The 12,100-nt window shown below is 45.7% G+C and overlaps 2 protein-coding genes across 2 annotated transcripts in view; both read right to left on the bottom strand.

The window, feature by feature from the left end:
• Positions 1 to 3,022, bottom strand: part of LOC311310115 (hypermethylated in cancer 2 protein-like) — a gene marked incomplete at its 3' end in the record, with an annotated part of 17,067 nt that extends 14,045 nt beyond the window's left edge. The window contains exon 1 of the mRNA XM_084439530.1: positions 2,955 to 3,022. The remainder of the gene's footprint in view (positions 1 to 2,954) is intronic.
• A 2,959-nt stretch (positions 3,023 to 5,981) lies between these two features.
• Positions 5,982 to 6,851, bottom strand: LOC311310089 (uncharacterized protein; the record flags this gene model as incomplete). The annotated part of the gene is made up of 1 exon (XM_084439493.1): positions 5,982 to 6,851. The coding sequence occupies one exon, from the start codon at positions 6,849 to 6,851 to the stop codon at positions 5,982 to 5,984; it is 870 nt and encodes a 289-aa protein (XP_084295619.1).
• Between the last annotated feature and the right edge of the window lie 5,249 nt (positions 6,852 to 12,100).

The following is a 12,100-nucleotide window of genomic DNA, read 5'->3' as shown; positions in this document are numbered from 1 at the left end:
TGAAACCTGTCGGATCGGGGGTGGGGGGAGGCGTGGTGTCGTGTGGTGGGAGTGGTGTCTGCACGTGTGTGTCTATGTCTCCCCTGAGGGGTATGCTTAGTGGCACAAGGGGCAAAACTGGTTCTTCTTTCGCTTTCCTCACACACACACACGCGCGCAACCCACTCATGCATGCACACATTCATTTTTTTTTAAATGTCTGGTTAATCTTCATGAAGCAACCCAGCTGTAATGCAGACGGAAACAGGTAGCCTACCGCTCCTTCCCTATGGACTCAGTAAAGGCAGATGTCCACACTTCAGACCACAGGAAGACAAACCTGTTTACATTCTGTAAACTTACAGCTAAGAACAGAGGGCAGAGTGGATAAGGATCCTGAACAGGGGCCACTTTTACACATCTACCTCTAACCCGCCCCTCTCTCTCTCTCTCTCTCTCTCTCTCCCTCTCCCTCCCTCCGTCTCTGCCTTCAAACACTACCCACCCTTTAGGCTATCAGCACAGCATTCCAAGGACTGTTTCTTCTTTAAAAAAAAACAAAAAAAACAGCCTTGCCCTGAGGTGCTGTACCACCCTCTGAAACAAATACACCCCTCTCTCTGCCCCCGAGGTGCAGTAGCACCCTCTGAAACAAACACACCCCTCTCTCTGCCCCCCGAGGAGCTGTAGCACCCTCTGAAACAAACACACCCCTCTCTCTGCCCCCAGAAGTGCTGTACCACCCTCTGAAACAAACACACCCCTCTCTCTGCCCCCCAAAGTGCTGTACCACCCTCTGAAACAAACACACCCCTCTCTCTGCCCCCGAGGTGCAGTAGCACCCTCTGAAACAAACACACCCCTCTCTCTGCCCCCCGAAGTGCTGTACCACCCTCTAAAACAAACACACCCCTCTCTCACCAGGGACAAACAGAGCAGAGTGGGATGGACAGATAGACAGACAGACAGACAGACAGACAGACAGACAGGCAGGCAGACAGGCAGACAGGCAGGCAGGCAGGCAGGCAGGCAGGCAGGCAGACAGACAGACAGACAGACAAACAGGCAGACAGACAGACAGACAGACAGACAGACAGACAGACAGACAGACAGGCAGGCAGGCAGACAGGCAGACAGACCTACATACACCAGCCAAGCACAATCTATAAGTCCCTGCCCAACATGTCAGCAGAACATATACCCTAAGTAGCCTTCTTATGCACTGCCCCCACTCTGCGCTGCGTAAGCCATGATCACAATGTACACAGGGCATGCTGTGAGTGTGTGTGAGTGTGTGTGTGTGTGTGTCACATAGGGGTAAAGCAGGAACTACAAGCTGATCATGTGGTTAAGCATGCAAACAACACCCGTCACCCCAGGCCAGACTGGTCCACACACACACAACCTACCACAATACACTCAGACTAACAATGAGTGATGTACACACATCTCAGCACTGACAACACAGATTCTGGAATGTCCGATTTCTTTAATAATCTATTCAGCCACTCCATGGGGGCGATGAAAAAAACCCACCACAATGAGGATTTCAATTAATAATATTCTCTAAGACTCATCAACGATGAAACAAAGACAAATGAAAATGGCGAAAAGAAAAAGGACACTAGGTTTGTTATCTGACTCTGGGGGGGAGAAGTTCATGATGTGACAATTTCATTTTAACAAGACTAATTGTTTCTGTTCATTTAGTTCTCCGCTGCACAACCAGAGGTGTTTTAAAGACAACCCCCCTAGCCCAAATGAGTTTACAGTTGAGACAACAGCTATGCCACAATCTGCATAACTGACATTCCAGAGACTTGCTATCCCCGTGGCCCTTTGACACTTAATGACACCAGTCACCTGCCGGGAGTAAGCACCTGAACACACCCCGTACCAGACCAGATCTGAGCCGCGGCCTAAACCGGCAACGACACGGTTAAACAACACTGTGTATGGACCGATTCGGCGAAATCAAAACAGTGCCTACAAATGTGAATGATTTTTGCGTGATAAATATCGACACATCAAAGTAGACCTTGTTGTTGTGTCACATTATGCAACTCTGTCCAGGTGGCGTAGCCTGTCAGATCCAGTTCACAGTAAACACTAGAACCATACCGTGCGGCTATTTAGCATATAGGCTACATGTACAGCGAGAGATCGTGCAGCAGAGGCTCTCATTAATGTGCAATGGTAGAAAACAGAAAACGACACGGACTGGGGAGTTTCGTCTATTGCAAATATCTTCTCCGGGACATCCCACAACAGCCTGTAAACATGTAAACAAAGCCCCGTCTCGCTGATAAACTGGCAATACCGCAGCAAGCAGTAAACTCGGCTGATAAAAGTAGCCTGAGCAAGCTCGTTTACGGGAAAGCCTTGTGGTTACCTGCATCAAATAATTACAGCCACAACAACATATATAAAAATACACTCAATATAATGTGCTTGTAAATGAAATAATTGGATATAAACAAAAAAAAAACAATCCTGTAGAAAGAAATACAGTAGTAGGCACGCTGTGAGTATTGTTGCGATCGCTCCTTTCTTCCAGTAGCTATAGGTCTAGTCTATTGAGCTTTGCCAGTTTACTTTGCCCAAGCCTTCATTTGCGCATAACCCGAGTCCTCGGGGGGCACGACGCATTGGCAAAATAAAACCAATGTAAACATTGTAGCGATAATAAACTGGTCATGTAGCCTACGTGTATTCGACGAGGGCTCGCCGGAGCTGTGCACGCAGACAGACCGCCAGCGCACCTCTCTGCCCGGCGGGCTGGTGATCGGAACAGAACAGTCGCCACCACAAACGAAACCCCTTTTTGTTGGCACGCGATGGAAAGCCAGCGTTAACAGCGAAAATCCCTGCGATTTTCCCGTCGACGACAGACGAATTCAAACCGAACGGGCACGAATCCGAACCCCTCGCAAAGTCTCACGTGTCGGAAAATGAGAGAAATGTCATTTTAGTACCTTATTACATCGGTAGGAGCGTTCTCAGTTTGCCATCCTCTTGCTCATCTCACAGCCTTCGGGACGCCATGTTGCAAGCTTGTGACGTTGGGTTTTCTCACCCCTGACCCAAATCTGAATAGAAGGCAACCAGGAGAGGAGGGGAAGACAACATAGAGCTCTTTCCTCCCTGGTGGAGCAGGAGGGTATGCGGTCTGATCGATTTATCACCGGAGACCCTTTGCCGACTCGACATAACAACATAGGCTTTCTCAGTTGATAGGCTACAGTGCCCCAACCCTGCACCCACCAGCACAATGCATAATCCAGTCTGTAGCTCACTAATATCGCATATCTGTAATCTGTTTGCTGTGCGATAGGTTCATAATAATCAATGGTTTCTAAAACATGTGTTTTGTAATTCCATTCGAGATGTTTGTGCGTAATAACACGGTACTAGCGCTGCCCAAATGATTGACTGTGAACAGATTGATAGTTTTATCAGGGTGTAGTTTGATTTTAGGCAATAATGAACACTTTCTCACACGATTTGGTCAATAGTGGGAAATATGCATGATGCAATTGGATAGGCTATAGCTCTGGTGGACTATAGGCCTAGTCACTGAATGAACATGCAATTTCAATAATGGATAAATAGTATAGGTTACTATATTAAACTGGAACCGTATGGAAGTCCTGAATCTACGTCAGTCTGGATTATATCTCATTAGCTGCCAGATTTAGATTGCATAGTTATTAGGGGTTACTTTCTGTGTATGGTCTCCACTCTACAAGGAAAACATTTCATATTCTAGAAGAGACGCAGAATTATCTGGCACCAGATGTTCCAAACGGAAGTGAGGTCATCTACTGTTGGCCCCTCCCCTTGGCACATAGGCCCCTTCCACCACCATACCTTCTCACCTATCGAATAACATTCCAGATTGATGCACTCAGATAAACATATAGGGCTAACTATTGTAGCACAATGAAGTAGGTCTATGTGCGTGTGTTATGGGGTGACATATCTGGATAGCACAATAGGTTACATCGTCTAAAAGCGTAAGAGCTTGTAGTTAATCTAAAACTGATGAAAACCGTAGCCTGAAATTGCAGAAATTGTCGAAGGCGAATGATGGGTACAGAACTAGGCTAAGTCAAGTCTTCATGAATCGTGCACGCGGGATCACCTTTCATGCGCTATGCAAATAATCAGTTACATGTAGTGTGGGTTAGCCGTGTTGCACATTCCGGGGATGTCTGCGAGGGATGTAGGTTATGGCTCGGAGCCAAAGAGCTCTCCTGACACTCTGCGGTTGCCATGAAAACTGCATCCGGTCATCCTATTGGCACACAGCGGGGGTCACATTCCGTGTTGGAAATGAGATAAGATTAACCACCTTCACGTGGCCATGTATTGAGGCGTGTAGATAGCACGGTAGGCTTAATTTCACATTCATCAGAATCACATCCCCACTATTGAAACTGGTGTCTGTCTGTAGCCTATAGCCAAATTTAATGGACCATGTAGGCTACTGAAGGAACGTCAAATGAGAGCCCCACAATGCAAAGTTATAGGCTAATGGTTGTTAGTTTTATTGAGCTAAATAAAACCTCGCTTCAAATGCACCTTTTTAAATGTCTATGTATATCAAAGATGTTCAAAGTTATTTTACGTAATTCGTAGGAAAGTTGACAAGAGCCATTCACAGTTTATGGCTATGGAATTCTTACTAGAGACAAAGCCTGACAAAACGTTGGCCTAAATGGGCATATTGATGGTTTCAAAACATTTTCTTTGGGCAATTTCCCCGTTTTATGATAATCTCTTTAACCCGACCGTTCTAATCTCAACACAACTAATAATCATTAATCATTCAGACTAAACAAATATTTCACAAACGAAAATGTGTCAATTTACCCTGCAACAAGGTTAGCTCTGAGTGGAAAAATGTTGTTTTGTTAAATCAATAGGCCCAGTTAGGTAAAACATTTGATTGTCTATCAATAACAGCTAGCGTCATTGTTTTCAGCAAATCTCTTTAGCAGGACAAATATGTTTTACTGTAAGATCGACGTCACTTATTGGGAAACATTAGTGCATTTCGAGAGAAAATAAAGGTTTGCAATGAAAACAATTAAATAAATTAGGATAAACTGTAAAAAACTAACAGCATAATGAGTGATAATATAGGGACATTTCAGAATGAATCGCTTCTCTTAAAGGCCAAACCCATAAGCAAACCGTTAAAGGAATTCAACAATTGATGTTAACTGCGTTTAAATTCGAATTAATGTCAAATTAATACACTTTTCGGAGCCGTTCCTCAACGTTCGTTGGTTTTCTCTCCTGAAGGAGACGTCTTGAGGACGGTATTGACTAGTTGCCGGTTAGGGACGGGATTTCGCGCTTCCGGCCGGATTTATGCTGGATAGAAAAGGAAACAAAAACAAATGTTAAACTTTCCTGCGGTTATTTTCAGATGATAAGCAGTTAAACTTTTGTTGAAACAAAATTGATTTACTATTCCAATGCTCAAATAGAATAGCCTACTTGAAGAGGTATTTTACAAATTAGAAAAACACATGGACATCCACAACTAAATTATAATAAATAATAGGCTTATATGCCATAATATTTAATCAGAAAACTTTGGGCATGGTTAATGCAAATTGTTCGGATATTATTTCAATAGTCCTGGATAGCGCGCGTAAAACAGTCTCCAAATGCGCGTCAATGGGAGATGGTTACTCCTTCACCACCTTTGGTATGCAGCCTATAGCCGATAATATCAAATAAATAAATAAATCACCTTGTCCTCTTCCTTCCTCTCTGTGTCTGGGGCCCTTGCTCTTAATGAAGGCTTAACTGACGATGTTGTGATGCCTACATATAAAGATTAAATGGAATTCTGCTTTATATAGGCTATTTTTTTAGTTTGAACTGATTTAATTAAAAATACAAGTCAATAGGCGGCCCCCAGCACATGGAAGAATGTAGGACAGCCCACTAAGATACCGCCACTAAGCTACATGCGCCTACTCTGCTTACCTCCGTCTACGACAAAGTCTCCAGACCTTGGCAAACAGCGTGTCCCTGAGCGCAGCGCACCCTCTGGCATAGAGAAGTGGCGTCAGGACAGCGTTTATGCGGGGTAGAATTCGCAGAGGGTCCGTTCCTTCATTCTTAAACGCATAACACGTGGAGCCCAGAAAATTACAGACAATTATGTGAATGAAAATGGGCAGCCACGCGCCTAGGAAAAACACAGCGACGACTATAATGAGGTAGACGGAGGCGCGTTTGTTCTCCCTCTCAGCCGAGGGCTGTTCCCTCTTCAGTTGGAACTTGGCTATGAAAAATAGCCTGATATTCAGCCCTATCATGATGATCACTGTGAATATGTTGCTCACGAAAGTCCCGATGCCAGTGACTCTTTTGGCGACCCCGACCGTCACCAGGTTGTTGACGGCCACTATCACAAACGCGTAGACCCAGTAGGCCAGAATCACCATCAGGGTTCGGTTCCGAGGCATTCTCTGTGAGTACTTAAAGGGCGCAGCCACCGCGTGATACCGGTCGGCTTGGGCCGCCAGTATAGCCATGTAGGACAGGCCGAGAAACGTTGGCGCAATGTAGAAAGTTCTCTTTGGCGAGTCATAACTGTCCCTCACGTCAAGAACCCCGACATAATAGTAAGCCACGCCTGAGCAGATGTCGCTGAAGCAGGTGCTCAGCATGTACATGAAGCGGTTCTCGCTGCGCAGCGCCTTGTTCATCAGGATGGAGAGCAACACCGAGACGTTGAGGAAAATGATCGCGGTGGCCAGCGCGAGGCTGAACAGAAACATCAGCACGTTACCGAAACTGGTGAGCGGCAACACAGTCGACAGGCTCCGCGCGCTCTGGTTATTCATCGAGGCAGAGACAGAGAGAGAGAGAGAGGCAAACAGACAGAGCAATGTGTCACAGTCTGATCTGAGAACCTGTCATAGTTGGTGAAGCCGGAGTCAGAGATGTGCGAGGCACAGGCTCTCCGGGCCTGTCTCCGAAGCCTCTCCTCTCCGGCACCCACAGGGTTTATGAAAGGAGAGACGGGGCTCCCGAAGTGGGGCGTGATTCCCATGGACTCCAATTAACGATCTCCGTGATTAGGGGAACGATACAAGGGGTTGAAAAACATGTTATGAAGGCCACCCTGGTGGTCTCAACAAAGACGCTTGTAAACATGTCAATCCAAAAAGCTCATCAAAGCTCTCTACAGGCCTTGGGTTTGACTTTACTTTCTTATTGGTGTCATGGCTTGGTTAAACACGCTCAGTGTCTTTAGCATTTATTTGTGACCTCGAATGAGCTTTAAATGCACTATGGCCTTCGGCATATAGACCAGCTGACCATGTCTTCACTATATAGGTAATGACCATGTCTTTAGCATGTAGGCCTATTGACCATGTGGGGTATTGCTGTTTGGAATGTAGGCTACTATGCGTTCTGAATCTATTACTGAACTACTACACACACTCAAAAGACAAGGGTACAAGGGTGTACATTTCAAAAAGTGCACATACACACCTGCACATGATTACATATCATCAATGTTTGCCACACCATCCTGTACATTATATAAATAAATTAACTACCCTTAAACCCTATAGTAGCTGTAGTATGAGAGGTGTGAGTCAAGGTCGACCACAGAAACAAACACGCAGCCTGCTAAGCCATGATGGCCTCAGGAAAGGTGTTTCGTTCAGAGATACTGCTGGACAGTGACACTGTTATGTACCCATTCATTTGGGATTTGACTGTACAATTAGATGAGGTTCACATACAGACAGTCAATTTTAATTTGAGGGTGTTTCAATCCATACCAGATGAACTTTAGGACATTTTTGTATAATGTTCCCTCATATTAGTGCCAAAAGTATTTAACTTTATGTACTGTATAATCAGAATCACGTTATTTTGCCGGTTAGGTTTTTACATATAACCGAGGCATGACTAGCCCTGATGAGGGCAACATGGCTGCAGAAAGGTTGGTTTTAGTGTAAATCTAATAATAAATCATAGCTTAGAGTGCAGCAGGGTTTTACACAGACCAGGAATTTGTTCTGGTCAGTTGGTGCATAACACTGATGGATTAATCAAGGTGCACGGACAAGACTGGACAGGACAAGACCAGACAGGACAAGACCAGACAGGACAAGACCAGACAGGACAAGACTGGACAGGACAGGACAGGACAAGACAGGACAAGACCAGACAGGACAAGACTGGACAGGACAAGACTGGGCAGGACAAGACTGGACAGGACAAGACTGGACAGGACAAGACCAGACAGGACAAGACTGGACAGGACAAGACCAGACAGGACAAGACTGGACAGGACAGGACAGGACAAGACAGGACAAGACCAGACAGGACAAGACTGGACAGGACAAGACCAGACAGGACAAGACTGGACAGGACAAGACCAGACAGGACAAGACCAGGCAGGACAAGACTGGACAGGACAGGACAGGACAGGACAGGACAGGACAGGACAGGACAGGACAGGACAGGACCAGACAGGACAAGACCAGACAGGACAAGACTGGGCAGGACAAGACTGGACAGGACAGGACAGGACAGGACAGGACAGGACAGGACAGGACAGGACAGGACAGGACAGGACAGGACAGGACAGGACAAGACCAGACAGGACAGGACAGGACAGGACAGGACAGGACAGGACAGGACAGGACAGGACAGGACAGGACAGGACAGGACAAGACCAGACAGGACAAGACTGGGCAGGACAAGACTGGGCAGGACAAGACCAGACAGGACAAGACTGGACAGGACAGGACAGGACAGGACAGGACAGGACAGGACAAGACCAGACAGGACAAGACCAGACTGGACAGGACAGGACAGGACAGGACAGGACAGGACAGGACAGGACAGGACAGGACAGGACAAGACCAGACAGGACAAGACCAGACTGGACAGGACAGGACAGGACAGGACAAGACAGGACAAGACCAGACAGGACAAGACTGGACAGGACAAGACTGGGCAGGACAAGACTGGACAGGACAAGACCAGACAGGACAAGACCAGACAGGACAAGACCAGACTGGACAGGACAGGACAGGACAGGACAGGACAAGACAGGACAAGACCAGACAGGACAAGACTGGACAGGACAAGACTGGGCAGGACAAGACTGGACAGGACAAGACTGGACAGGACAAGACCAGACAGGACAAGACTGGACAGGACAAGACCAGACAGGACAAGACCGGATAGGACAAGACCAGACAGGACAAGACTGGGCAGGACAAGACGGGACAGGACAGGACAGGACAGGACAGGACAGGACAAGACTGGACAGGACAGGACAGGACAGGACAGGACAGGACAGGACAGGACAGGACAGGACAGGACCAGACAGGACAAGACTGGGCAGGACAAGACTGGACAGGACAAGACCAGACAGGACAAGACCGGACAGGACAAGACTGGACAGGACAAGACCAGACAGGACAAGACCGGATAGGACAAGACTGGACAGGACAAGACCGGACAGGACAAGACCGGACAGGACAAGACTGGACAGGACAAGACCGGATAGGACAAGACTGGACAGGACAAGACTGGACAGGACAAGACCGGACAGGACAAGACTGGACAGGACAAGACCGGACAGGACAAGACCGGACAGGACAAGACTGGACAGGACAAGACTGGACAGGACAAGACCGGACAGGATAAATACCGGACAGAACAAAACCGGACAGAACAAGACCAGACTGGACAAGACTGGACAGGACAAGATTGGACAGGGTAAAGAACGGACAGGACAAATGACGTGCAGAGACAGGACAGTGCAAAATATATAGAATCTCAGGGAGCAAGGGCAAATACAAAATAATGTGCAATGTAAGTATACAGTATGTGCAATGTGTTAGTGTATGTACAATGTGTTTATACAAAGTACTGTATGTGTGTTGTGATTATGAATGTGCAGTGAGATCCTATGTACAATACAATCTGAATATATAATGTTAGTTATTGAGCACCTAACCTTTTTATGCAATGACTACCTTCATCCTAGAACCCATAGACATGCTGTGTATCTAGAACCCATAGACATGCTGTGTGTCTAGAACCCATAGACATGCTGTGTGTCTAGAACCCATATACATCCTGTGTGTCTAGAACCCATAGACATGCTGTGTGTCTAGAACCCATAGACATGCTGTTTATCTAGAACCCATAGACATGCTGTGTATCTAGAACCCATAGACATGCTGTGTATATAGAACCCATAGACATGCTGCGTATCTAGAACCCATATACATGCTGTGTATCTAAAAGCCATAGACACGCTGTGTATCTAGAACCCATAGACATGCTGTGTATCTAGAACCCATAGACATGCTGTGTGTCTAGAACCCATAGACATGCTGTGTATCTAGAACCCATAGACATGCTGTGTGTCTAGAACCCATAGACATGCTGTGTATCTAGAACCCATAGACATGCTGTGTATCTAGAACCCATAGACATGTTGTGTATCTAGAACCCATAGACATGCTGTGTATCTAGAACCCATAGACATGCTGTGTATCTAGAACCCATAGACATGCTGTGTATCTAGAACCCATAGACATGCTGTGTATCTAGAACCCATAGACATGCTGTGTATCTAGAACCCATAGGACCCCCAGGATGATTAGCTGTCGTTCTTCAAAAGCTAATGGGGAAGGAGCTCCAAAATAAACATAAACATGGACATGCTGTGTATCTTCTCTAGTGACGCTCTGCCAGGTGTCTTCAGATCCTGGATGTCTGTGGCTCTAAAACACTAACCCTACAGCCTCCACAGGAAGTGACATCATGCACGCCTCAGGTATTAAAGGAGTAGTAAAGGGAAAATGCATGTTTAGCCCTGTTTTAAGGTTACTTATGATCATATACAATGGTTTATGATCATATACAATGGTTCAGATCAAAATTTAGACAAAACTAGCACTTTTGAGAAAGTCTGATAATTGCTCTACCACCGTTTTGGTCATACAATGGATGTTGGTGGGTCTTTGAAATCGTGGGTGGGTCTTTGAAATTGAGAGTTTTTACATGTTTTTTGAATGATTTTTCAAGATGCCCACCCACATCCATTGTATGACCAAAACGGTGGTAGAGCAATTATCAGACTTTCTCAAAAGTGCTAGTTTTGTCAACGTTTTGATCTGAACCATTGTATATGAATCATAAGTAACCTTAAAACAGGGCTAAACATGCATTTTCCCTTTACTACTCCTTTAACTTGGCCAGTCGAGAACGCGTCATGTTTTTTTGCCCTGAGAAAAGCTGTGCTTTCTGTGTAGCTCTGTCGTCTTGCTTCGTGATAATCCAGTGAGGAGAATGTTGTTTTTATCAAAATGTGAACAGAGGTTGCTTTTAGTCTTTAGTGTTCATCCTTCCTGATGCTGCCATCACCAGGGCTGAGTTTCCCAGAGGCATCGTAGCGCTATGATGAACGCCATAGCTTACAATGAACGTAGCGCTACGATGCACCTGGGAAACTCAGCCCAGGTACGTTATCAGTGAGGTTCCACCGGCGGCCAAACACACCCAGCCACGACGTCGCTTCACAGACGCTTTTTAAATGATGGTATTTTTTTCCGCACTTGAACATGTTCAACTTTGTCCTCCTCCTGTTCATAGCGCTGTCTGTTTTACTTCTGCTGGACATTGTGTGATATTATGTGTGCACTGTGATTCTGTGTTATTATTGTTTTTACTGTTGCTGTACAATCACTTGGGAACAAATAAAGTTATACTTGACTTGATACTGTACGTAGCACTGCCCACACTCACACTCTCCATAGCACTGTCCATATTGTCCATAATGTCAACACTGTACATAGCACAACAAAAACATAACCTGAAAACTATAGGCCTATCAGTGATGGCATTGGCTGTTTGAATCGAGGGAAATTGCATACATTCAAAGGTCAACAAATGAGCACAAAACATAGAAGTAAATATGAATTTCCTGAAAAAAGGACTAAATAAACTAAACTAAACTAAACTAAAGAACGGTAGAAGAAGAGGAATAATTCTTTATTTGTCATGCAGCATGCACACTCAAACACACGTATACTTGTAGTAATGGTTG

This window comes from Borostomias antarcticus (assembly GCF_949987555.1).
Source record: "Borostomias antarcticus genome assembly, chromosome: 6".
NCBI classification, from domain to species: domain Eukaryota; kingdom Metazoa; phylum Chordata; class Actinopteri; order Stomiiformes; family Stomiidae; genus Borostomias; species Borostomias antarcticus.
This window is presented reverse-complemented; position numbering and strand designations above follow the sequence as displayed.